Genomic DNA, 27972 nt, shown 5'->3' with positions numbered 1-27972 from the left:
AGCTCAGTCAAAAACACTGGCCTCAGGAAAAGAACAGGGTTCAGGCAATCTAGAGGTATGCATGAAATGTTTATTTTGGGAGAACGGCAACAGATTCTGCCTTAGAATGGTGTGATGAAGGCACTATTGTGGGAATACAGAAAACCAAAAGTGATTGTGGATTTGAGCAGGGATATAACCCTGCTCCTAGGTAAAACTGTTTTTATAAGCACTTGAGGCAATCGGTTTAAAGGGTCCTCAATTTACTAGCTTTATACGTAACTGAATTAAATGTTACCAAACATTGTCCCTGTTGTGCCACGAGACAATGTGCGATAGGACCCTTGCGGTTCTGGCCGGACTCAACCAGGAATTATGTAACTTGCTGGGAGGTGTTAAAATGTGGTTATTAACGGTTATAATGTAATGAGAGGGTAGTGTGTGATTGTATGCTGAGGAATAAACCAGTACAATCCAAACCTATGTGTGTGGCGTATTCCTTTGCATGCTCCCGGAGCTGGGGAGGACGCTACATTCCAGTCTGCTCCTTCATGTAACTCAGAGGTCTCTTCAATTCAATGTCTGGAAATCATAGCAGCTGACCTGGTTATGCATATGGAACTGGATGAAACTAAGGGTACTTTTCTAAAAAGGTGAATGAAAAGATCCCCAGAGGACAAAAAAAAAAAAAAAAGAAACAGCCCAACCACACAGAAACTTTGTATCGATCCACATTTTTAATTACCTTGAATTCAGTGTAGAGCGGCACACAGACGTATTTAAAAACACCATTTCAGCTCCATATTATGAGCCTTACTGACAGGCATTCTAATATCCAGGCGCCATCATAAATCTTTCCAAGTCAGAATGACAAAACCACTAAATTTTAAACAAAGTCCACTATACCTAATTATTTCAACGGCAATAGAAAACTCTTTGAACTAGGTTTCAGGCAGAGGGAATTGTGTTTGTGACTATCCTTACTGGATACAAATCCCTATAGGGATGCTTCTAGTAGATATGTAATGCTTGGCACAGATCAAACAGGCAATGAATGAGTGGACATCCTAGCATGTACACGAACTATGTAAATGATACAAAAATAATCTACATTTATTTAGCATTCTGTAGCTGCAATGTCAGACACCCACACCTATTGAATGATTCCTCTATCGTCACCTTCTATGCCCACAGTAATCACCAGTGGCTGGAATTAATTCAAGCCAACACGTTTTGTTCTTCTCAGTAAACATCTTCCTACCCACTCTCGTTGGACAAAGCCAGTTTGAGAAATTCATTAACTAAGTTAATTTCATTGACTTTTGGAACTGCATCCTTCTCTTTAGCCATAATTGTTATGTAGGCTCTTTTGATCAGTGGTCTGCCTTACGTGAGACACAATCAATGCTTACTTTGAGTCACCTCTTAATGAGGCTTCTCCTACCTGCATGGCCTGAACACTACTCATTAAAGCAAGGAAATAAATGTCTCAGAAGGCCACATACAACTTTTACTTTATTGCCTTTTAAAATGGTTGTATTTGATCTCAGAAATAAGCTACACCGAGACATTTCACATAAACGAGGAGGATTTATCCTTGCCATAAATGGGGTTAATTTCCACCTGTCTAACGTTGAAATGACTTTTGAACACAAATACCTACTTTGGTTGAATAAGGAAGAAAGCATTCACGTTATAGTTGAAGCAGTTATTGCATTCAGTTTCTTCCTCAAGTCTTCTTTCTAGTGATCTATTTCAGCTTGCTTATTTTTTGGAGCAGTGTTATTCGCTGCTCCTCATTTGTTACGTTCTCAGTTATGGAATGCAAGAAGTGCCTTTCATTTGCTCTCCTCAGCAGGCTATTGGTGGAAGTATCTAAAGCACCTGCTGTTTCATACAAGCAGAGAATTTCAAGAGTCAGGAAGTAGAGTGGTTCACAAGTATCAGGAGGCATCATTGCAACAATGTGCAGCACATGGCAGAACACCTGGGTGTAAACGAATAGGACTTCCTGGAAGTGATCCTGGTCTTTGACACCTTCTCTTAGGTCATGCATAGACAACACAGCCTTCACAGACTCCAGCATACTTGCAATGTTACTGCAATACAATCGTGCAACATGCTTCCAGCCTTCAACCGGAAGCCAATCTGAACAACTGGTGCTACAGAGCAACTGAAATCCCCTCAACAAAAGCACTGAAAATTGAAGGTCATAGGAAAAAGGTCTGAGGTTTAGAAGTGGCATGAACTGTACATATTCTAAAGTGTAGGGCACATGCAACAACTGTCTCTTCAACAGGCTCTTCACCACCTGAGATAGGAGATTCCATTCCCGGGAATTACACCATGGGAAGACTTGTATTAGGGCAACCATAAAGCCCTTGCTAAAGTAGTTCACGTCTTCTGGTTTTTTGGTGTTAACCACCAGGAGAGAGAGCATTTGGTCTTTCATTGCAGCTGATATGGAGCAACATTCCATCCAAGCAAGGAGGCCTGTGCCAGGTCCATACTCTGGAATGCGAAGAGGTGTCCAGTCATTTTCAGAAAGCATACAAACCTGAAACAGGGAGGCGGGAACTTCATTTTTAAAGTGATCACCAAACAAATGCTTTAACCGGAGGCCCACAGTCCAGTCCAAATGCTCCATCTTTCTGTGCAGCCAGAACAAAGACTTGTTCCACGTTTCAGGGAACCCCGACACCTCCAGCTGTACCAGGTCGCATAGTTTCTCGAGTGCATCAATAATTAAATCCTTGCACTCGATGGAGAGGAAGTGTGGTGCATCTGTATTTTGCCAATACTTTGTGTACTCGTTGAGGAGTCTGCAAAGGGACAAGAGAAGTGGAAAGGGGGAGCATGACATGACCCAGTGCCTACCTGTGTTGTCTGAAGGCAACTCAACACTTAGGGCTGCATTAAGAATTTGTAAACAAAGTGTCACATTGGTAAAATCAGATGTCAGATAAGGGAGAACAAGTGTCCTCATCACTTCATCTGGGCTTAGAAGAAAAACAGAACTGGACTCCACTGTAGTTTTGGAAGGTTTCATAAGGGAGGTTAAAAAGGCCAAGAACTGCCTCTCTTCTTTGTCCGATGAAAAATTCCCCCACGACGTGTCTCTCAAGCAATTTGCCAATAACGAGGCACTGGAGTTCTGGGGATCTCTAAAACTCAGCGCTGGAAGGGAACCAATTATCTGTGATAAAAATGTATGAGCACCTAGGTTTCCAACAGCAGTGCAGCATGCTTTCCGCACTGTAGCCTCAGGGTGCAGCAGAGCAAGTCGAGCCACAGCTGAGACAGCCTTTGCCAGTCCACTGTCTGTCGTGCTTTGTGTGATTTGGTTGAAAGCCATGTTCAGTTCTTCCTGGAACCCAGCCATAAAAGCCTTCAGTTTCTGAGATAGGCCTTTCTCGCCCCAGGTAGACAGCACTGCTGAGAGCACTTTATTTTTGTGTGGCAGGGAAAGTTCTGAAAAACAACTCAAAATAGCGCACATGGCCTTGCTGATTCTTTGGATCTGGTCTTGGTCACTGCACACAGAAGCCATAACTGTTTCTAACAGAGAAATTATGAGGTCCGGCTCACAGAAAAGAGCTCTATTTTCTTCAAGGCAGTTTACCCATTCAGCTGACAGGGCCCATTCGCTTTTGGAAGCAAAGACTAAGCAGGCCTCCTTGTGCCGGTACATTTTTCCTGTGATTATATTCATAGTAATGGAAGACAGCATGTCAACATCCACCTTCCTATCAGTGGAAAACTTCTGCAGAAGGTTTATAATGCTGTACTTTACTTCTTTCATTATCCCTGCAGTTGTATCATCCCTGGGAGGAGCACATTCATGTTCTGAACTATTCAGCCTTCCCAGCAGTGATGAAAGGCTTTCAGCCGTTCTGTAGCTTTCAGAGTTATTGTTACTGCCACCTGTAGCCAGACATTGCAGCTCACTGCCCCAACAGATAAGAAGATCATTGAGAACTCTCAAGCCCAAGGTTCTCTCATCTGGCGTCAGTGTGAATTTTGTAGTTCTCTCACCTGCTCGCACTTGCCGCTCTGCTTCCTTGACCTTTTCGGATAAGCTGCTGTGATGATATGAATTCTGAATATCAGAATTCCAGGATGTTATAACATTTGCCAGCTTCGCCAAATACTGCTCAATGGACAGCAACGTGGGCAGCGTATCAAGGGATTCAGGTGCTAAAAGTGTGTCTGCTAGGTTGGCAAGAGCATAGCACTTTTGTTTCAGAGGTAGGATGCAGGTTTTCATTTGCTTTAGTCCTTCAAGAAAAAAAGTGAGTATGCATGCACTATTAGGTGCCAGCCGGAGCACTTGAGGATCGCACTTAAATCTTTTGGGATACTGAATGAACCCATCAGAAGAATCACACGCATACTGGTGTGCCACCGTCCGAAATGCAGTCACCATATTATCTTCTTGCTCTTCAGAGCGTTTCAAGATTTCCCACCAGACATCCAAAAAAAGCACTATGTCTTCAGCAGAAGTCTCTTCAAGAACATGTTCAACAAATGACTTGGCTTCTTTACTACAAATTTCCTCTGGCAGCACCAGCAATAGCTCAACGTACATTCTGTAAATCTTCATTGTTTTGAGAATTTCAAACAGTGTGGTGTGATTTAAACTAGGCAGCATATTTCCCAATGAAAAGAAGATATCCTCTTTCCATTTCTTATCAACATCTCTGCTTTCCGGAGGCACTGCAGCCTCTGAGCAGCAGTCGAGAATTTTGGCCCATATGATAGCCAGGAATCTCTTTTTCCAGACTTGGGCCTGCCCGCTTTCTCTGCAAATCTCATCCACTGCATGGATTATTGGCTGTCCAGTGAGGGCCCAGTCAGACTTGTGTAAGTGAATTAAGTGCTTTGGGTGATACTGTTTCTCGGCCAGCATGAACCCGCCCTGCAGAACAGCAATTTCTTCACGGACATCCCAGACTCCTGTGGGGAAAAGTGTACAACATTTAACACTTTCAAAATCATCCGGCTGAGAAACAGACTATTGGTGTACTGAGCGGATATATCGAACAGCTTTAAAGAGATTCATGAAAATACAGTGATATCGAATTAAAAAAGCAAATTAAAGGGTACAATAAATACAATTGCTTAAAATCCGTTAATACAAAACATGTACATGATATAGTTGTCAATAGCAGTAACCGAACCAGTGGTCAACATTTTAACAGTTATTATATAATGTGACCTGTCAGAGGTTCAAGGAAGGCAGAAATAAAATGTGGTTTGGATATCTAAGAATGTATATGCAACCAACTGCATTAACAGCCTTTATGTCTATACAGCTTTAAGTGTGGCATGTCTTTTTAAAAGATGCAGACAGTATTGCTCCTTCATGCAATAGGCCTCAAGAATTTGGATTGCTCTTGGGCAAGTAAATTATCCAAAAGGTTGAGCGAAGTACAAATGTTATCTGTAAAACCTTAATATGTTGTGCACTAACGAGAGGTCCATTTGTTGGGAGGGCTTGTGCTTTATGTGGTGAATAACCAAGGAAATTAGTTAGACAGTCTACAGGTCATCATAATGAAGAGATTCATACTCATGGAGATTTGTATTTATTGATACAATGTATAAAGCGGAGAATCTAGCCAAACGACAAAGGGATGCTGTACAGATAACTATAATGTGAGTGATAGTACAAAATAAAGTATCCAATAAAACTATAGCGAAAATAAACTTAACGGTACACAAACTAAAAAGTGCAACATTTAAAACCATGTGCAAATAATGGCAGTAAATCAGAAGGGGAAGGAGACAGGACTAATTTAGATAGGTTTGCCTAAAGAGAAAGGCTTTGAAAATCTGAGGAACAGCAAAAAGAATGGGGGGCGGTAATGGAGGGTGGACCAAGTTCCACACTCAAAAAGATTTTCCAGATGGGAAGGTTAAAAAGGCTTCAGAGCTAGCTGCCCCGAGACAGCCTTCCCTTGCTAATTCTAGCCAGATCTAATAACTGTACAGCCAACAGGGGCAAATATATCAAGTGCTGCCCAACTGTTGCACAGTCCTTCTGGGGGGAGGGGTGGCAGTCAACCTGCAGCTAAGTACAGCACAGTCCTCACACTGTGAAGATAAGGAAGCTGCATTTACAACAAAACATTTAGAAAAGTTGAATGTAGCTCTGGCTGCACCACAATATGTAGCCATAACAGTGTGGCATAAAAGAGCGGGCCTTGAAACGGGGCAGACAAGCCTCTCTGTTTTCCCTTGATATCGCTCCATGGTAAGGGATACCTCTTGACCTTTTGGACACCAATTTTGGCTGGACTGCACCTTCCACTGTCCTCAGTTCAGTGGGAGTGAAAAAGCAACACCAGACATTTATCACAAAGATTATGCATTTTCTCTATTTATAAGTGTGCAATAGTAGCGTTATTTATGCCTACCTTTATCTTTCTAAGAAAAACGTTTCTTTTGATGATTTAAACACAAACCTTCACTGCTTTCTCTAGACCTGGGACTGCAAAATGGCTTTAGCCTTTCTCCTCTGGCTAATCTCCGATCAATCCAGCTTTGAACCTTACTACAAAGCTTAGGGCACGGTATGATGGAAAGAATGTGCCTCGATTGTGCGACATGTAGGTAGGCAAGGAGGAGCTTCGGGTACATCGACTGAGTGTTAAAGTCTTGGGACATAACATGGAAAGACAAAATAGGTAGCATGTTGTCTTCAACTAAGCGTGAGAAGCTTGAGCCGTGAATAAAGTTTAAGGTCTGGAATGCAGGGGCAGAGCGGGGAGTGCTGAGCACAGGGACAGGGCGTGTAGCGCTTGGATCGAAGGACAGCGTGTGAGAATCATGGTGGCGAGGAGCAATCGGGCTACGAGTTTCAGCTATAAAGCTTGCGGCACAGAGACTGACGCTTCTGGCCCATGAACGAAGTAAGAGAAGCTTTCGACACAGAACGGGATACTTCGGATCCATGGTCGGAGTGTGAGGGATTCAGGATGCTTCGTTGACATTGTGAGGAGCCCGTGACGCATGCATGGGGTGAGAAACCTGGGGTCTGTAGCAACTAGCGTGAGGCAGTAGCTTTAACTCTCAAGCATATGATAGATCCCCTGAGGCGGAAGCCGGGAGCGCGACCTGAATAATTTTTAACAATTTGAGAGTCACTTGTGTGTTTTTAAATCACTTACCCCTCTCCCCCTCCTGGCACCACATCAGGACACCAGCTTGCTCCTGGCCAGGCCGCGCAGCCAATCTCAGCGCTGCCGCGGTAAAACCACTACAAAATCTTGCCGCCATTCCTGAAGTTCGCTGAGGCCACGCCACTTTCCCAGAGGCCACGCCCACCGCCGAACCAGTACTTGAGACGCTGAATACAAGCGCCTGTGTTACTTATGATAGATCTCCTGAGGCGGAAGCCGGGAGCGCGACCTGAATAATTTTTAACAATTTGAGAGTCACTTGTGTGTTTTTAAATCACTTACCCCTCTCCCCCTCCTGGCACCACATCAGGGCACCAGAGCTTGCTCCTGGCCAGGCCGCGCAGCCGATCTCAGCGCTGCCGCGGTAAAACCACTACAAAATCTTGCCGCCATTCCGGACGTTCGCGGAGGCCACGCCCCTTTCCCAGAGGCCACGCCCACCGCCGAACCAGTACTTAAGATGCTGAATACAAGCGCCTGTGTTACTTATGATAGATCTCCTGAGGCGGAAGCCCGGAGCGCGACCTGAATAATTTTTAACAATTTGAGAGTCACTTGTGTGTTTTTAAATCACTTACCCCTCTCCCCCTCCTGGCACCACATCAGGACACCAGCTTGCTCCTGGCCAGGCCGCGCAGCCAATCTCAGCGCTGCCGCGGTAAAACCACTACAAAATCTTGCCGCCATTCCTGAAGTTCGCGGAGGCCACGCCACTTTCCCAGAGGCCACGCCCACCGCCGAACCAGTACTTAAGACGCTGAATACAAGCGCCTGTGTTACTTATGATAGATCTCCTGAGGCGGAAGCCGGGAGCGCGACCTGAATAATTTTTAACAATTTGAGAGTCACTTGTGTGTTTTTAAATCACTTACCCCTCTCCCCCTCCTGGCACCACATCAGGGCACCAGAGCTTGCTCCTGGCCAGGCCGCGCAGCCGATCTCAGCGCTGCCGCGGTAAAACCACTACAAAATCTTGCCGCCATGCCTGACGTTCGCGGAGGCCACGCCCCTTTCCCAGAGGCCACGCCCACCGCCGAACCAGTACTTAAGACGCTGAATACAAGCGCCTGTGTTACTTATGATAGATCTCCTGAGGCGGAAGCCCGGAGCGCGACCTGAATAATTTTTAACAATTTGAGAGTCACTTGTGTGTTTTTAAATCACTTACCCCTCTCCCCCTCCTGGCACCACATCAGGGCACCAGCTTGCACCTGGCCAGGCCACGCAGCCGATCTCAGCGCTGCCGCGGTAAAACCACTACAAAATCTTGCCGCCTTTTCACGCCCTTTCAGTGGCCACACCCCCCTTACTGCCGGCTATTTCCCTATAAAAAAATGTGCATCTTCCGGACGTGCAGCGGACGAGCGCAGCAGGCGTGACGATTGCGCGCCGAAGGCAAGCCCGTCTGCGCCAAGGTAGCGCCATGGGCCAGTTATGCTGCCTGTCTTGGCCCTTCACATCTTGATCAGCCTCCTTCTGGGCCCCCCTACTCTAGAGAGGCACTCATCCAAATAGGTAAGCACCATGCGGATAAAGGAATATTCTCCCTGTTACATACGGCACACCCACGAGCCGACTTCCTGAGCGACGATCTTTTAAAATGTGGGCTTCTGAATGTTAGGTCCCTGCCTAAACACAGTACAGAGATCCAACTCTTGATTGATACTCACGAACTAGACATTCTTTTCATGACGGAAACGTGGACTCGTCCTGACTGTTTGGGTGACCCTGGATTTGCGTGTCCTCCTGGGTTCAAATTTCTTCATTCCCCTAGGCCTACTGGAAGAGGCGGGGGGTGGGAGCTATTTTTAGAGCGTCCTGCAGCATTAAGGTCCTCACTTTACACCCTACTCTGGGCACTGAGCTTTTAGGGCTATCAATTCAGACCCACTCCGGGACTACTGTCACTGGGATAGTATGCTACCGCCCGCCAGGGTCGTTCAGCCTTCAGCAGCAACAAGCATTATTAACTACCCTGACTAATATCGCCTTCTCTCACCATAAGCTACTTCTCCTTGGCGACTTTAATCTCTGGCGCAACGGTACCCTTGACTCGGGTCTCGGGAACCTACTTCAAGCCTGTGAAAGTTTTGGTCTTTCTCAACTGGCCACTAAAGCCACCCACAAAGCTGGTCATCTCCTAGATCTGGTCTTCGTGGCACCTGACCTGGTGGCGATGGGGGAAACCTTACCTATGGATTGGACAGACCACTCACTCGTAAAATTCTTTATTCACACGAATGGTGGTCCTCACAAGGCTCCTGTGTTGACTAGGGAAGTTAAGTGCAGAGATTGGAGGGCCCTCACACGTCTGCACCCTATCGGTGAGGTGTTCCTTTTGGAACAGCTCTTCAATGAGAATAAGAATATAGACGAAAATTACGCCTCTCTCTGTACTAGAATCACAACGGTCCTCGATGCCCATGCCCCTCTAAAAACACGCAGCTGTAAGGGTGAAGACTCCGCCCCCTGGTTTAATGACGACCTAAAAAACCTAAAACAGGGATGCAAACAAGCTGAGAGAAGGTGGAGACGCGACTATAATGACACCTTTAAAGAGGTGTGGAAAACTAAGGTCCATGCCTACAAGAATCTGATTAAAAAATCTGAAGCAGAATACTATTCCTCTCTGATCTGCAACACCACCAACAATTCCAGGAGTATTTTTAATATACTAAATAGCGTCACCAATCCGGAGTGTTCCAAGAATGCGATCGTCCCGTCCCAAGACCTTTGTGACAACCTTGCTGTATTTTTTAAGGAAAAAATTGAACTCATCCTTAAAGACCTGGACACTCCTTTGGATCTCGTCCCTCCCTCCGACCTGGTTCTTCGGTGGATCGATTGGCTGGCCCTGCCACAGCTACGAAGGAAACGTTACTCAAGTTCCCACCACTTACTTATGAGGCCTTCACTAAGTTAGCTAGAGGAATCGCCTCCGGGTCTCCCATGGATCCGGTGCCTCCCAAAATCTGGAAGGAATTTGAGGATGAACTATTCCCCACACTCCACCAAATTTGTAACCAATCCCTGGTGACTGGCACCGTCCCAGCTCATTGGAAACGGGCGTTAGTCTCTCCTTTGTTAAAAAAAACCCTCCCTAGACCCCGATTGTTAAAAAAACTATAGGCCCATCTCCCTGCTGCCTTTCCCTGCCAAAGTAGTTGAGCGTCAAGTTAGCAAGACTCTCTCCGACCATCTGGAACGTCATCTATTACTAGATGGGGACCAATTTGGTTTTCGGCCTGCCCATGGTACCGAAACAGCCCTCATCACCGCTATGGATGAGCTTCAAAGGCGTGCAGACAGAAGACAGGCAGCGTTCCTGATCCTGCTCGATATGTCTGCCGCCTTTGACACGGTGAATCACAAGATCCTACTGAGGCGGCTGTTTGAGGCGGGAGTGAGAGACACTGCGCTACAATGGTTTCATTCATTTTTGCAGGATAGGCAGCAGGCAGTATCCATGCCACCTTTCCAGTCAGCCTTTTCCCTGGTAACGCATGGGGTCCCCCAGGGCTCAGCAATCAGCCCAATACTCTTTAATGTATACCTCAGACCTTTAATTTTACTCATCAAAAGCTTCAACATCAGGATTATCAACTACGCCGACACGCAGATGATCCTCTCCTTGGAAGGAGAGGACTCAACCTCAGTGGAGGTCCTACACAATTGTCTGCGTGACACGTCCCGGTGGCTAAAGGACAACTCCCTTCAGTTCAACGCAGGGAAGACAGAGGTGCTCTTCAGTGCCGGAACTAGGATTCCCCGACCGTTTCCAAACAACTTTTGGCCCCCGGAATCAGGGTCCAATGTACGGCCAGTGGAATCAGTTCGTAACCTAGGGGTCATGTTGGATCATAGGCTCAGCATGGAGACGCATGTTCAAAAAACGTCTGCCTGTTGTTTTGCCATCCTCCGTTCCCTAAGGAGAGCTCTGCCCCTCTTACCTACCCATGCCCGCTCCCAAGTGGTTAGATGTACCATCCTTAACAGGTTGGACTATTGTAATGCCCTCCTGCTTAGGTCCCCTGAGTTCCTGCTGGACAGGCTCCAGAGGGTCTAATCAGCAGCTGCTAAGCTGGCTCTGGGGCTTCCGAGAAGATCTCATGGACCGTACGCCCAGGCAAAACTGCACTGGCTTCCTATAAGACAGAGGATTCAATTTAAGGCCCTTTGTATAGTCTTTAGGGCTCTCCATGGCACTGGCCCAGCCAACTTACAATCCAAATTTGCCTGGTACACTCCAACCAGACAGCTTCGATCCTCTGACGCCAAACTGGTAGTCGTACCCAGATTCAGGAAAGTCAGAGCCGGAGGTAGATCCTTCGAGGTGGCAGCCGGCAGACTATGGAACACTCTTCCTATCGAGATTAGGTACCTCAACGAACTCCTCCCGTTCAGAAGAAAGATTAAAACTTGGTTATTCCCCCGTTAGTCTGCCTGTAAGCTCTCACTCCCTGTGTTTTTTCACTTCCGTCTCCTCTGATCCTTCAGCGCCAGGATGCCTGCAATGGTGACAGCCGCGCTTTACAAATTCTCAAAATAAATAAAATATAATAATAAAGCAGTGTAGCGCTTGGACACACTTGAACGGGGCGGGCCATATAGGTCATGTTCTGTCTGTGTTCATCATATCGTTTTAACGTTCTTAACGCCTCACTTTTCACAGGCACCAATGTCCAAAAGACTACATGCGATTTGGCTCACAAGAAGGCGCTTTATGAAAAGCATACACTGAAACAGATAACATGCGTTTCATATAATGCAGCGCAGCGACAACACTAGCTGATAGCGGTACTATATAAACATCAATAAAGGTTTCTTTGTGAGCCAAGTAAAGCACTGACAAGTCAACTGAAACACCTACCAGAGTCCATTTTGCTGCTTTTCAGCTTTGGAAATTTGGCTCCACCTTGTGGAGATGTAGGAGGAGGTCACCTGGAGGACAGAAACATTGGACAGTTAAAGCGACAACTCATTACAATGCTCTCGTCCTAAAAAGTGTTTCTATAGGTCAACAGGACAGTAACAGGCTTTCATGCATCGTTGTTCATGTGTGTGTGTGTGTGTGTATATATATGTAAAAAATTCTTATGTCACCGTTTCACACCACTGATAAAAACAATTATAATTCAAGTTCCTGGTTTGATGGATTTTTTTTTTACATTTACATCTATATTTACAGCCTTATTTTTAACTAATTTTATGTAGGTTTATTCATATTTATTTGAGGTTCTGTGGAAAGAATGAAACAGCAGCTAATTTCCCAGTTATTTAAATAATGACCCTTTCCCATGACTAAAAAACATAAGAATTAGCAAAGCAAATAGGTCTCACCTATGCAAGAGCTGTTGGTTTTGACAACGCGCTTTACCTGCTGTTCAGCATGGCTAAAAAAGTTAGTGGCGCAGAGTGGATTAGAGTGAAGGAGTGGATTACAGTGGAGTGTAGCAGATTACAGTGGATTGCAATGGAGTGGATTACAGTGGAATGGAGTATACTACAGTGGAGTAGAGTGAATTACATTGGAGTAGAGTGGATCACAGTGGAGTGGTCGCAGTAGAGTGGATCACAGTCTGTAAGAACACTGTCCAGCTATTTATATCATCCTTTGTAATGGTGTGGAATGAACAACAACACCCCCTTCATTCTACCGTACAGCCTGCAATAAAGAACACACAAGACATGTCTGCCATTGCGTGGAATAAATAATAATCTCTCCTGTTCTAACAGCATGTAATAAGGAACTATCTTGCTGTACTTCTGCGTGCAATAAAGAGCCTCACATAGCTTTCTTGGGTTACAGTATCACTGCATAACTGAATACAATAAAAATAAGTACAGGCAAAGACAGTAGGTCTCCCCTATGCAAGATCTGTTGGCTTGCTTTCTTTATTTTTGGCCGTGTTGTACAGCAGCTTGGTTGCTGTGCAGCATGATTAAAAGTAAATTCTTAAAAGCACTATGGAGTGGTGTAGAGCAGAGTGAAGTGGCGTACCATAGAGGGTGTTGCGTAGAGTGTTGTAGAGTAGAGTGGTCTAGAGCGGAGTAGATTGTCATGGAGTAGATTGCCGTAGAATTGAGTGGTGCAGAGAGCAGAATAGAGTGACAGAGTGGAGTGACGTAGAGCACAATGGTGGAGAGAGGGGTAGCATGCAGTGGTGCAGAGTAGAGAGGTGTAGGGTAGAGAGGTATTGAGCTCGGTGGGAATAAGTGCAGTGTTGAGGGGTGCATCGAGCGGTGGCGTAGAGTACAGTGGCTTAGCATACAATGGCATAGAGTGTTGCAGAGTAGAGTATTGTGGCATAGAATGCAGTGGTGCAGAGTAACTGGCATATCGTTAATTGGTTTTGAGTAAAGTGGTGTTTAGTGCATTGGTGTAGACTGCAGTAGTTTAGAGTAGAGTTGAGTACAGTAGAGTGGCGTAGATTGGCATAGCGTAGAGTGCAGTGGCATAGAGTTCCGAGGCAGAGAGTGTTGTGGAGTAGACCATCGTAGAGTACAGTGGTGTATATCAGAGTAGCGTAGAGTGCCTTGGCATAGAATGCAGTGACGTGTAGTGGTGCAGACTTGAGTGACGTAGAGATCAATGGCGTAGAATACAGTGGGGCAGAGTATACTAGAGTGGCACAGAGTGCAGTGATGGAGAGTACAATGGTGTAGAGTGCAGAGGCTTAAAGTATTGCAGAGTAGATTGGCGTACAGTGCAGTAGAGTAGATGATTTGAGAGAAGAGTTGTGCATGGTAGAGTGGTGCATGGTAGAGTAGAGTGGTGCATGGTAGAGTACAGTGGCGTAGAGTGTGGAGTAGATTAGAGTGATGCAGAGTGCAGTGGCACAGAGTAGTGTGGGGGGTAGAGTGCATTGGCATAGAGTAGTATAAAGTAGAGAGGCATAGAGTGCAGTGATGTAGAGTGGTGTGGATTGGAAAGGCGTATCTTGGAGTGGTGTAGAATGGAGTACATAGACACCGTTTAAAAAAAAAAAAAAACGTTATTTCTGCACTTTCCATAACAAGGAAATGTAACATTCAGTGCACATGGGCATGTGCAGTGCCATTCTCAACATTCAGTATTCCTGGAAATGAGAATCAATAGAGTAAGCAATATTACTCATACCAAGTCTGTAAGCTAACTTGCCTTGTACATTCATTAAGTCCACGCTTGGTGATCACAACTCTTGTCGTCGGTAGACGCTCCGCAGATGTTCATACTTCCTGTTCTCCCTGGTCTGCATCAGAGTCTGAGGCCCCATATTTATTAAACTCGTCCATAGACATAGTTTAACTGATAAAAGTATACAGCGCACACATTATGTGTGGCAACGTCATCACCTAATGTATTGATTTGTTTTAAAATATTTGTTTCCACACTTCAGAATTACCAAAAACTGTGGTGTATTTGTGCTTTTCTATTTTGATATTTTCAGATTTATCTGCCCAGTTCATTTACAGATATTTACATTTTGTTGTGTGCTTGGAAAAAAAACATTGACAGCCTTCCTCAAGCACTCCCTCAGTAGCCAGTATATTTGTCACATAAATCCTCTCACTTTGAAGTTGGAGAAAGAAAAGTAAACACCAAGCTCCCTGGAAGACAGAACCCGACATCTGACCTCTATCTATGAATGCACAGCAAATGTGACAAGATAAGAACATGAAGTAAAGGACTGTTTACTGAAATCCAGTACTGGTGGAAGAATGCAGTAAATAGGGTTCAGGCAAGGGACAGGACAAGCTTAATCTGGACAGCCTAAAATAAATACAGCCAGCAAAAAGAAAGCAAGAAAATGTGAGCTACAAACCACAAAGTCAATGGTAAGCAATGGGTGGAACGCATTCCCAGAGAAGCTTTTAGAATATCCCCAGGATGTTGTTAGCAAACCAAAAAGCACTATGACGCGGTCAACACTGGTGCCATCACAGTGCTTTTTTACACTTTCAACCAAGATGCACAGCAGTCGTGCTGCTGTACAACATAGCTTAAAAACCATTGACAAATCCAAATAATACAGCTATTTGGCTTCATCAATGTTCATTTAGCCATGTTGTACAGCTGCATACCCACTAAGCAGTATGATTGAAAGTAAACTAAAAAATGCGCTTTGAAGTACCCAATGTTGCCTACGTCATGGAGAGAGGGGTGGGGTGACTGCTGTACAACATGGCTAAAAACAATTGACAAAGAAGTAAATCTCACATAGACAAGACCTATTGGCTTTGTCAATGCTTATTCTAATAGTGGTTCAAACTGGCAGTGCATCTTTCAAATGTGCACGTTTCTGAGAGCAGTTTTTCAATAAACACCTGTTAAATTACAGGAATGCAGCTTTAGCTGCAAACTCACAACTCCAGACTGTGCTTAGCAGCGTGGCTGATACAAGGGAAAAAAGTGCTACGATGCAGTAAGCCTCAGCCGTATCATAGCACTTTGTTTTATGTTTATTACGTAGGTAGGGCGGGTCGGCAGGTAACTAGGAGGGAGGGATGGGAGTCTGGGCAACATAGACAACAGAGGGTGGAAAGTGGTTGGGGCAGGACGGACAACGGAGGGATGGAAGGGCTGAAGTAAGCACCCAGACAGTGAAGGGTGGGAGGGATGTTCTTGTGATAAGTAACAACATGGGAATAAACAGACGCAGGGCAGGGGAGGGAAAGCAAATTCATGAGGTGGAGAAAAAAGCGATATATGTACACAAGGTACTCACTACAGTAGAGTGCTTGAACCCAAATAAAAAATAAATTAAAAAAAAAAAGTCCTTAGAAGACGAGTTCTGGAAGCACACATGCAATGGACCTAAGCTCACAGGGAGGGGCAAACCCACGAACAGGAAGGAAGCCCAAGGCTGCTGACTAATAAGAAGCAGTCAAATAAGAATGACGATGAAGCATACGAGTGGTAAGTAGTGGGCGGCCTCCAAACTCCCCGATAGAAACCAACATGTCTCATAGAGATAACGTATGTGCGGTGGGCAAGACCGAAAAAGAATACCCTAAACGCCTAGTTCCGTGTATCTCTGCATGGAATATGGCAGGTGGATAATGGCCATAGCTGCCTACTATGGAACTGGGGAACGAGGTTCGAATCTCAGCGTTGGCTCAGCATCCTGGGATTGTGGGCAAATCTCCTAATCTCCCTGTACCATAAGAAAAAAAAGCCTGTTGTGTTTGCATGAAGGAAAAAAAAAATCCAAGTTTCATAAAATCACTTCAATGCTGATTTAGAGATGACAAATGCAAGCCCAGCCTTTCCCTTCAGTGAATGCAGGCTAAATTTAATCCAAACATTTTGGAAGAGAAACTGCCTTAGCCATGGGTTCCGGGTGTAAAAAAGCCCATCTTGGTACCGGAGCCGCCTATGCTGTCTTTATTTCAGGTTTAGAAAAAAATAATAATAATACGAACATGCTCAAGCTGCAGTAGGAATCACTAAATGAAGGTAAACAATTAAAATGCAGAATGATAGAAATGAAACTATCAAATGCTACCTGAATAAAGGAATGTAGCGAACCCGCACTCAGTAACAGTTGCAGAAACAAAAGAGACAAGCATTGGCATAGCCAATAGGTCTCGCCTTTGGGACCTTATAAGTGTTTAGCCATGCAACAGTTGGTGTTACTGCACCAAGGACATTGTGCTGCATAACTTAATACTTATAAGGTCCCAAAACCGAGACCTATTGGCTATGCCAACGCATGTTGATACAATTGGTGTTGGTATCACAAAAACCTTTCAAAATGTAATTTTAGCACACTCATAATTTCTGAAAGTCAACTATGAGTAAACCAATAATTTAATCAGGACCTTCTTTTAAGTAGCGTGTCTGATTTGAACTCCAAACGATAGCTACTAAGTTAAAAAACAACTAATGATGGCAACACAAAAAAGTTACTCTTCAAAACTAATGGCAAATAATATATGTATGCCCACACAAATCAAGTCCACCACTCACTGCCTAAATCGAAACCCACCAATAGATAAGCCACTCACAGCGGTCACGTGTAAGAGCTACGAACGGCAAGTTAGTGGCTTTCACAGACATACCTTTCTATCGTTGTGATGTTTGAAGTCCTGTAGTTATGAAAAAAGCTTTATTATAGACCGGGAACTAAAGAAAAAAAAGTCAGCTATAGTTAACGAACCGCACCAAACAACTGGCCACTACTATCTGATGTCCCGCTCCCGTCCTCCATTTCTATTTATTGGAACTTTATTGATGGAACATCTGCTTTACATCGCCAAATTACAATTGTCTTAACTACAGTTCCATGGTCTAAGAGGGCGGAATATGATCTTTCAAGTATCCAAAAACCCATGTTTACGATGCTTATGTATTTTGAATAATATAATCATCCAATAATTCAGTTAAATTCAGCCGATGTTAACTAAGACTACAGCTCCCAGAAAGCAGCTTTAAACTGGATGTGAACCCTGGAACTGAAGCATATGTTGTTACTGGGACAGGAATGCACAGGTAAGTTAATGTTTTCTTTTAAGTCGGGCCATATTAGATGCCCACATGCCATAATGCTGCACCTAGACTCTTATTTGCCCTGTGATACCGGTGATGAGTGCTACATTCCTGGGCTTTCTGTTGACCCCTGGGGAACCGCTGACTGCAGAGCCGGAGTGCTGGTTTTGGCCATGATGGGTGGGCTGTCGGAGCTGTTAGTGGAGGGCACAGGTCAGAGCCCTGTGAAGAGACTGGCAGGTTACAGGTGTGGTGCGTATAGGAGAGGAAGCCGGCGTGCAGGTTGATGTTTAATGTACTATTTCCGCATCACGGGGGAGGGACAGGTGGAGGCCAGGTCTCCTAGTGAAGCACCAGTAGCAGGTTGGGCCCAAGCGGTGCCACTCCGGGCTACAGGTGCGCCAGGGGTGGGGCAGACAGGAGAGCTGTGGAGCCGTGCACCTAGCACAGGCTCCGCTTCTCACAGATTGAAAAGAGCCGCTCTGCGGCAACCAACCAACGACAGCACAGGATGCCGGCGTGGAGGGAGCAACACTTCTGGGTTTGCGGCAGCAGCGCAGGGACGCCGCATAGCCCAGCTTCGGGCACTGTAAACAGGGGGAGGCGCCGAGGTGGTTAGCTCTACTGACAGGCCCTGCTAACTACTAGAACAAGAAGCGCAAGCAAAAAGTGGATGAGAGTGGTGCGTGCGCGATGGGAAAAGTCATACAACCGCATCAAAGGCAAAATACAGGGTGCGCGCGCAAGAGCGCCAAAAGTGAAAGTAATCACGCTCCAGATGGGGCCTCGGGTGCTGAAAGCTAGCAGCTGCGCACTTCACGCTTGTGTGAACGCAAGCTTTAGTCCAGCAAAAGCCGGTGGGTAGCACTTTGAAAGCCCACTTACTAAATGTCTCGCAGAGTAACGCATGCGCTGGCTCAGGCGAGACCTAAAAAGTAGCTCTCACAAAAAAAGTTGGTGGCACAAGTAATTGGGTGATGCTCAGTGGGGGGTTTAAAAGACGAGAAGGAGGGCAATCTGGCATGTGCTGACCACCTAAAAGCAATCATCTCAAATTTGGAAAAATGAGTTAGCACATCACCAAGTAAAGTATTCTGATTTGTTTTGCTCCTCTTTAAATTTGTGTTTGTGTCACACTTCTCAATTACAAAAATATTTGCTTTTGGAAATCCTAATATATTTTGAAATATTTGCACTAATCATTTGCAAGCTATTTAAATATTATGTGTATGAAAAGAAAACTGACACTTTACAGCGTTTGGTTTCACAATTATTGACAGCTCACTTGAGAGAAACCTCTAACTGAAGAAAAAGAAAAATGAATCAATTTTCCAAACAGCAATTAGTAAAAAGACAAACTGTCATATGACCTCTTTCCTTGAACAGACAGCAAACGAGTCAAAATAAAACCAAGAATTAAAGGCAACTTTTTTACTCATTCATTTTCGGAATGAACAGAACACCTGCTCCTTTCTATATTAATTTCGCTCGCGAGAAGGGACCTCTAGGTACGAAAAATAGCTCAACCTGATGAAATCTGAATCACCATTGTGAGTGGGCAGGTATATTTTTTGAGGCCTGTCAACCATCAAAAAAGATTTTTTTAAAGGGAATATTCAAACAGAATTCAAAATGCTAAATGTGCAAGTAAATAATTTTACAAACGTTCTCACTGAATTTCATAAACCTAATGAACAGAAGGAACTCATACCATTAATAAAGAATTTACAGACAAATCATTACACAACTAAAGCAGACATATTAGACTCCTATTAAAAACAAAGAAAACCAACAGCACCAACCTTTTTTTAACAATCCTCTCCAGGGGTATGCTATACCAGCCTCTACATTCCTTCAAACACCATCAGAACAAGCATTGGCATAGCCAATAGATCTCGCTTTTGGGACCTTATAAGTATTTAGTTATGCAGCACAATATCCTTGGTGCAACAACATCAACTGTTGCATGGCTAAACACTTATAAGGTACATGGTTTAGCCATGCAACAGCGGATGTTGTTGCACCAAGGATATTGGGCTGCAAAACTAAATACTTATAAGGTCCCAAAAGCGAGACCTATTGCCTATGCCAATGCTTGTTTACACTTATGTTATGGAGTGTAATATATTAGCAATATAAAATCAATTTTTTATCCTGGAGAGCCGTGCGCTTCATAGGCAAGTTTTTTAAATTAAGCATTGTGTACCATTTTGATAATATGTTAGAGGTTTTTGTGTAACCACAAACTAAAACAAGCATTTTCAATGCAGTAGGTCTCGCATTACTGGAAGTTTGATGTATCGGCATTGCAAATAATAATGCTTATTAGATTTTGTTTTTGTTAACAAATATCCCAGCAGTAACATAAGTAAGGGTGCAGTACCCTATGTGCCTAATCCACGTCCCTTTTCAACTCCACAGGGACACCAATTAACAGCCCGTGGTAATGCACCCTTTTCTTGCTTCATGGATTTTATTGTATTACTTATGCTACAGCGGGGATATTTTTTAACAAAAATAAATAAACTTACAAACATCAACATTTGCAGGGCCAATAGCTCAACTTTCATTAATGTAAGACCTATTGTATATACATATTAACACTGTCCGAGCAAAGGTTTTATCACATTAGTCCCAGTTTAGGACACAAGTACGGCAAGTAACAATAGAAAGGTGACCAGTCATCCTTTGCACAAGGCCTTTCACTGTGATGCAACATGCGTTGCTGAGTTTTCTGCAACTTTTGATCTGTTTGAGGTAAAAATATAATTGTGTTAAAATGTTCAGATTATGAAGCACATGATGGGGTCATGTGGCAAATTCATAAATATGCGGAAAATTATGCAGCTGCGAAACTTATAAATCCAGTGGCCTTGCCTAAAATAGGCAAGACAGGAGGCAGAGGGGATTGCCTCCTGTGAGGAAAGCATGGATTATAAAACAGGAAGATGGTAGAATGTACACGTAGACAGGAAGCAGGCATCATGAACGTCCCTAAGACAGGCTGCAGATGGTATATATGCCAGACAGGAATTATCCGATGGGGGATATCTCCTTGATAGGAATGCGATGGGATGTAACCTAAGAGAAACATATCCAACACAGGATGTAGATGGGACATCGCCAGGGCAGGATCCCAAAGGAACATACAACTTTGGAGAGATTCTTGTGACGAAATTGATGATTATTGTTCCACACATGCTATACTATTGCGGATCGGCCAATAAAAAACAATTCACAGGCTCGGTGGCAGACTCCGTTATTTAGTATCAGATGTTTGCTATGCCATGGACCTTTAATTAACAGTGACACTTCATTTTACTCAGAAAACGTTCTACCTAATTCTGCAGCCTTCTAAGCAGTAGCAAATGGCTCCCCGCTACTGGCTTAGCTACTACGTACATCTTATTCACTTAGCGCCATAATGTGTGCTTAGATAAACAAAATACACAATGAATGGGAAAGAACACAAGCATTTGCAATGCAATAGGTCGCGCATTTGCAAGAGTTTGAGCTATTGGCACGGTAAACGACAATGCCTTTTATTTATGTGTTTTGAAAACCTGTAAGCAGTGCGTAAACATGCACTTAAACACATAAATAAAAGGTATTGTCATTGATAGTGCCAATAGCTTAAATTATCACAAATGCGAGACCTATTGTATTGCAGATACTTGTTTTAATGGCCATGGTAGCCGGGTGGGGATGCACACTGCGCACATGCTCTGCAAAAAAAATCAATTAAGAAAATTGAAACAAACTCACCGCCGGATGTCCCAGCGTGGCCACAGTCCTGCAGCAGGTATGTGTGCCCGTGAGCTATCTTTGTTGCTGTGGCTTGCACGCTTGTCTCTTGGCACTAGACGCCGTACGCGTGCACATCTCCTGGCCCGCGAGATGCCTGTGAGGAGCGGGCGCCATCACAAAGCAGCGTCCCGCTAGTGGTGCACACACAAGCCCACGAGAGGTGCGCACGTGACAAGGCCGTGAAATCCCTGCAAGGAGCGTGCGCCATGAAAAGAGCCGGCCTCCGTGTTTCTGTTTATCGCCCACAGTGCGATAGGAGGAGCCACAGAAAGTGCTGGAAGTCTGCGCTACTCCTGGGTGACAGCAAACGGGGAGCCCAGAGAGGAACTCCAGCAGCCCCCGGTGCGAGGCAGGACTGGTCTGCCTCGCTGCCACCTCGTCTGCCCATCAGTCTCACTTGGAAGGAGGCAGCAGCGGGCAAGTGTGGACACTGACGGGAGCAGGAGCGGAGGGCCGGCTGAAAGTTAGCACTGGAGGAGCCTGAGAGAGGAGGAAGGGACCGACGCTTGAGGAACATGCTTCAGCTACCGGGTAGCCAGGAAGCCGGCCGGGGCTCCTGCTTGGTGCTGGGCATGCTGCCTCTGCATTGCCTGCTGGCTGACACCCTAGGTAAGTCCGTCCATGGTCTCGTGACAGTGGGGGTGCAGTACGGGGAGTGCTGCTGGAGCAAAGTGCGATAGAGCGCGCAGTGCTGTAAAGTGCCTACTGGGCCTACAGTGCTAAGGGGCGCTGGAGGAGGTGAGTATGCACAGGCGCTGTTGTAAGAGCAGTACATTACGTGCCGGGTGCAAGGGGGTAGCGTGAATGCACCCTGTGTGCAGCATTTGTCTGCCCCAGGTGGTGTAGTCGCGCTCGGAAGGAACGCAGACATCGGGATGAGGGCGAGAACTGGACGGTAACACATGACGGCAACAGAAAGGACAAGCCGTCTCCGTGGAGCAAGTCAGCAATGAGGTGTGTGCGCGCGCGCGCGTTAGGCAGCCGGGGTCGGCAGCGGCGGGGTGTGTGCGCGCGCGTGTGTCTGTGTGTGCGTCTGCGCGTCCACAGACCCCGATCGCTGCGCGTGCCCCGATCTGTCTCCCTTGGGAGGCAACTAGGCAACAATAGTACTCGTTGGCGGCAGCGCTTCGCGCTGCAACGCCAGCGAGACCTAAAAATGAAATGAAAGAAATTATGAATTTAAAAACAGAGTAGCATAAGATTACTGACTCATTCTTGAAGGCATTTACTATTTGGTTGGGTGGGAAGCCATTCCAGAATCTTGAGGCCGAAGTGTCCATTGAGGTAAAAGTTAGGAGGAATGCAGAGAAAGCCTTCAGAAATATGCAGCAATCCCCCCCTCGCTGAGCTTCACAAGCTGTGGGTTTCACTGTAGTACGAGGTGACGTCACAGCACTTCTGAGCCCATGAACGAGGTCTCATTGTGATACATTTCTGATGAAAACCACGAAGCACTTCACGGTTCTTTTGGATTCTGTGCTCCCTGAATTGCATCTCGAGTGAATTAAAAAATCCCTTTGCAAACGGAGTATAAAGTGGGTCTGCATTCTCAAATGTGTCTATAAGCACGGCTGCTGGTGGGAGAAGGGCAGTGCTTTCACTTCCTGGATGGGTGCACGACCACATGTTTGTAATGAACGGTGGTGTGTAGGCACGGTAAGGGCTTGTGGTGTGCAGGGATGGTACGGGCTGTGATGGGGCAGTCCTGGTGCACTTAAGCATACACCCCCAAATGCACAATGCCACCGCAAGCTGCTTCTGGAGGAAATGAGAGGCTGTTGCACCTTCATTTCCCTACTGTATCTGAACTGCTGTGGAGCGCTTGCACTCTACGGACAGCCCCATCGGACTGCTGCGAGGGTAGACACACGCCCCTTCCCCTACTGTAGCACTCTGGAGGGAGCTGAGGAGGTGTGGCTAAAAGGCTGCAGGCGTGCCGTGAAAAATGAAAGAAAGGTGCACGCCGCCATTGTTGTTGATCAGGCGTGCTGCACTGCATAAACAAACATATAATTCCCCCCCCAAAAAAGATTTGGGCGAGCCGCTCTATTTAAAAAGAAGGTAGCACGCCTATAATTGTTCAAAATCAAAGGGGGGATGCCACTTTGCTTGCTCAATTTCGGGGTAGAGTGCAGTGGTTTTACCAACATGTAAAAGTGACTCGGCCGCGCGTCCATGAAAATGAAAGTGGCCAGATGATGCCAGGAGCAGCAGCAGCCAGCGGGAGGAGCTGGACGCGCTCTGTGGTGGGGAGGGGGAGGAGCGTTCGAAAGGAAAGCCATGATTGAGCGATGTGTGGAATGGCATTACAGAAAACCATACGACGGCTGTTCCCGCGCACGTAACCGCAAGCTTGAGGCCAAGCAAAGCTTGTGGTAGGACTTTGAAAAGCCACTAACTAAATGTCTTGCAGTGCAACAACGCATGCGCTGGCTCAGACGAGACCTAAAACGGATTTATGGAACTTGTCAAAGCAAGCAGGCCAGCCGACTGCCCTTCTGACCCCTGTCCTCCACAAATCTTGAAGAACATTCTTTAAACTACCTCTGCGGCCACACCCGTAAGAACAATCATCAATAATTAACTATGGGTCTATTTACAGAAGAACTAAGGGGCATATTAGCAAGCGGCAGTGATAATTATCGATGACCGCGCTTAGCGCACATTTTCCTATCGCCGGCTATCGCTGGAACCCATCAGTGCCATGGCGATAAATATTCCAGCGATAGCGGGGATGTCGCCGTTTTCCATGGAACATCGCTGGAAAACGGCGATATCCTCGATGATAGGGCCTGTGGTCTTAGCCACACAATCCACCCCCCATGTTAGGTATGCCTTAGTCTGGAATTTAAAAGACGTTAAATTCCAGCGTTAAGGCCCAGTTAGCGCGAAATAAATCAGCGCTAAACCGGACGGGGTTTTGTTGTAAATACAGCGAAGCACCGTTGGTGATATTTTATAATGTAGTTGTAAGGGGCAGCCTACCTTGCATCTCATTAGTGATGCAAGGCGATAGGAAAACGGGCGCTGAGGCAAGGAAACATGCGCTAGCGTGTCCTTGTTGATAAAGCGATAAAATTATCGCCGCTTTTCGCCCGAAAACGGACGCTAAGGCGGCGATAATGTTATTGCCAACCCATAATAATATGCCCCTAAGAAAGGCATACATACCCCTATAATTATAGAAAACAAACCTAGACCCACTGTTGCATGGTTCCTATAAATTTAGTAGGGAAGTGGAGTGGGTCAACAAAATTTCATAATATCGGGACCAAGTTTTCTTATATTATCCGTAAATGCTGGTCCGGCAAGCTCACATTACTGCATCTAAACACTTAAACCTTTAGAGTTATAGATACTGTCGGCAACCTTGAACATGGCCACCTTTACTTCCAAGGAATCAGTGGAAACAGATCCAACACTTTCATATATCACTTTGGCATACCCAAGGTTTCACAAAGAGAAGAGACAATAATACATTTTCAAGTGCTAACTGGAAAGATGTAATCCTTGTAATTAAGACATGGACTGCGATCATTAGACAGGGGAGACATCATTGTTATAAGCCTTATTAAAATGGTGAAAAATATGAACAATTCGACCATGTTGATTATTCCCAATATTACTTGCTAACTATTATTAATATCCCTCACTAGCGCAAGCATTGTGAAAGAACCATTCTGCCAGACCCGGTTGGAATGATAGAACACCATACCTTGGTGTAATGTCTCAGGAAGCCTGCCTCAGTGCATTAACTGATGCACTCCATCTCAGTCTGTAAGCCCACACACCTCTGCCTGTGCAGCTAACTTCCTACTTAGAATGTATGTCTTGGTCTGCAGATTTGCTTCTTAGTTGTTGTTCTCCGCAGAATCCATGATAACATCGGAGTGAAGTGCCTCGCCTGACTACCTGGGACCACCTCCTAAAATATCCAAGGATGTAAGAAACATTGGAATTACCATGGACTCTAAGCTATCGATAAATACTCAAATTGATAAGTTAGCGAGATCAAGCTTCATTACTATGAAAACTCTGACGTATCTTCCCCCACCTAGGATTTCCACACAAAGTCCAATCTACTATCTCCTCTTGTACTATTTAATCTTTATTACGCCAATGGCCTCTACCATGAATGATCTTTATCAACTATGAAAAGACAACAACAAATTCAAAATTCTGCTGTCAGATTACTCCTAGATGTAAAGCCAAAAGTCCACATCTCCCCTGCTTTGAGGGCCCTATATTGGTTACTGGTTGCCAGAAGATCCACCTTCAAGCTGCGTTGTATCTCCCATAAAGAAATACATGGAACAGGACCACTTTACATCAGATAAAAAAATCACCAAATACATACAACAACGGAACCTCCACTCCATATTGGCACCATGCCTCTAAACCCAGTATATAAGAAAAAAACGTGGGTTGTACATCTTTCTCTGTTATAGCAGCCAAACTATGGAATTCATTACCTCCAAACATAAGATTGTCAGATAACTATCTTACCTTCAGATGACTACTCAAGAGTTGAATCTTTTCTACATGCCCACCATACTCAAAACACAAAATGTACAGCATATGCCTGTGTATGTAAACATTTAGATATATGCATTTCTTTCTACAAGTATATATACACACACACTACTTATGGTTTAAAAATATATATTCTTATAGGTCTGCCAAACAAACGTATACATTACTTATGGTATAAGTATATATTATTTATGCTTAACATGTATAAAGGTCACCGCACAGTTTACATATAAGTTATCTGATTGTATATAATCATAATAATTGTATCTACAAGTGCTTCACAATTGAAATATTGGTGAAAAATGAACAAACAAAATTCCCTTAAAAAAAGAAAATACACAAATAAATTAACTTTATGTACAGCAACACTTGAAAGTCAGACTTTTTAACTATTAATCCATACATGCACATGTGAGACTTTATGTAATACAATTGCATATTTTTACTATTTTCCATATATATGTATGCCTTTCTATGTATTTGTTACTTTACTCCTACTGTAAAAAAGACCTTCAACTCTATCCAATGCACTACTGTATATCTCATATACCTCGCTCAATATATCCTCTACAACCACTCTGACTCATCCCAAACATCATTGTACTACTATGATCTCCCTAATAGCACTTCTAGACTCTTTCCTACTCTATCCTTCTTTAGACTCACCCCACACCTCCGTTTAGTACTATGATCTCCTAAATCCAACTAACAGACTAACGTATACACCATTCGAATTAACAACATATATCCCTATACTAACCCACCACTAATCCATTTTGGGTTTCGGAGTAGCGCGCTACTTACCGAAAAGCACTTCAACGCCTCGTCAGGGGTAGTAAATGCTATATAAATAAAACTACAATTGCATCTAAATAATTCCACACAACTTTAAAACTGGTAAGAGTTAACTACAACTATTTCAAACGCTGCATGTATCCAAAACACTAAACTACAATGCACCATTAAACTATACAATTTCAGACATGCCAGCCCTCCCGATTCAGGCGGGAGACTGCCGATTTCAAGGCTAGTCTCCCGCCTCCCGATTCCTGCAAGCAAAACCCCGATTCCTCGGGGTTTCAGCAGACAGGGCTTGGTATCATGTAACGTGCTAATCCTTTAAACAATAGTCAGAGTGGCGATGCAGGGGCTCTAGAAGGGGTGAAAACCCAACAAAGCTCCATTAAACGAATGGTCTTTTAAAGACCTGTGAAGTACTCGGGGGCAGCTGTGTGTGTGTGCCTGGGCTGACACACAAGGGGGGGGGGGGGGGGGGGTGGTAAATGCACTGCCAGCAACCTGCCTGGCCAGTGAGTGCAGAACACTTGCATCACCCTCTCTCTGCCTGCTATTGCGCTCTATGCTTTTGAAAGGTTAGAAAAAAACGTGCATTTGCGTTTCAAATGTCCGATCCTGCAGCAGCACACTTCCGAGGCCCATGCAGTAAGTAACCCGATTCAAGGCCCCATTCTCCCGATTTTTTTTTAAAGAATCTCCCGCTTTGCTCTTCTGAAATGTTGGCATGTATGCAATTGAAACAGGTCTTTAAAACGGACTAAATGGCAGGGACAACTGCAACCAGGCAGCTTTCGCATCACGAATGACAGCTATAATCATATGAAAATAGGGCAACTCTTCTTCACTTCTTTGTCTTCTTTAAATGGCCCAGTGTTGAACTGACAGCAACTAGGAACGCGCACGCAGTTACCTGTAGCTGCTGAATAAACCAGGCTTAATTTTTCTTAGGAATCACACACCTCGGCGTTTGTTGCTTATCGAGTCAGCTCTGACAGGGATGCACACTTCTCGGCATCACGCTGGCAGTAAGTAGACCCTTCCCGCCTGGGCTTCCGTTTGTTGTAGCCCTGTGCTTCCGCGGAGGCATGAAAATAGAGGGAAGTTCACACTGTTTGAAAAGCGGGACTTTCGAGTGCAGCGACAAGTAACACGGCACACAGTTGAAATCCGGGCTCGCGTGCGGCCGGGTGAATGTCTTCC

The 27972-nt window shown here is 45.0% G+C and overlaps 1 protein-coding gene across 2 annotated transcripts; it reads right to left on the bottom strand.

The window, feature by feature from the left end:
• Positions 1 to 697: 697 nt before the first annotated feature.
• GEMIN4 (gem nuclear organelle associated protein 4) lies at positions 698 to 27972 on the bottom strand. Of its 2 annotated transcripts, none has more exons than XM_085649355.1 (3): positions 27732 to 27972; positions 12034 to 12104; positions 698 to 4935 (listed from the first exon to the last, which is right to left on the bottom strand). In XM_085649355.1, exons 2-3 carry the CDS (start codon positions 12041 to 12043, stop codon positions 1730 to 1732), a joined length of 3216 nt encoding a protein of 1071 aa, XP_085505481.1. In that variant the 5' UTR covers positions 12044 to 12104; positions 27732 to 27972; the 3' UTR covers positions 698 to 1729. The 2 variants fall into 2 exon arrangements, with proteins under 2 accessions (XP_085505481.1, XP_085505480.1); XM_085649354.1 differs by having other exon boundaries at positions 27683 to 27957.

Source organism: Triturus cristatus, chromosome 3_2, assembly GCF_964204655.1.
Source record: "Triturus cristatus chromosome 3_2, aTriCri1.1, whole genome shotgun sequence".
Classification (NCBI taxonomy): domain Eukaryota; kingdom Metazoa; phylum Chordata; class Amphibia; order Caudata; family Salamandridae; genus Triturus; species Triturus cristatus.
This window is presented reverse-complemented; position numbering and strand designations above follow the sequence as displayed.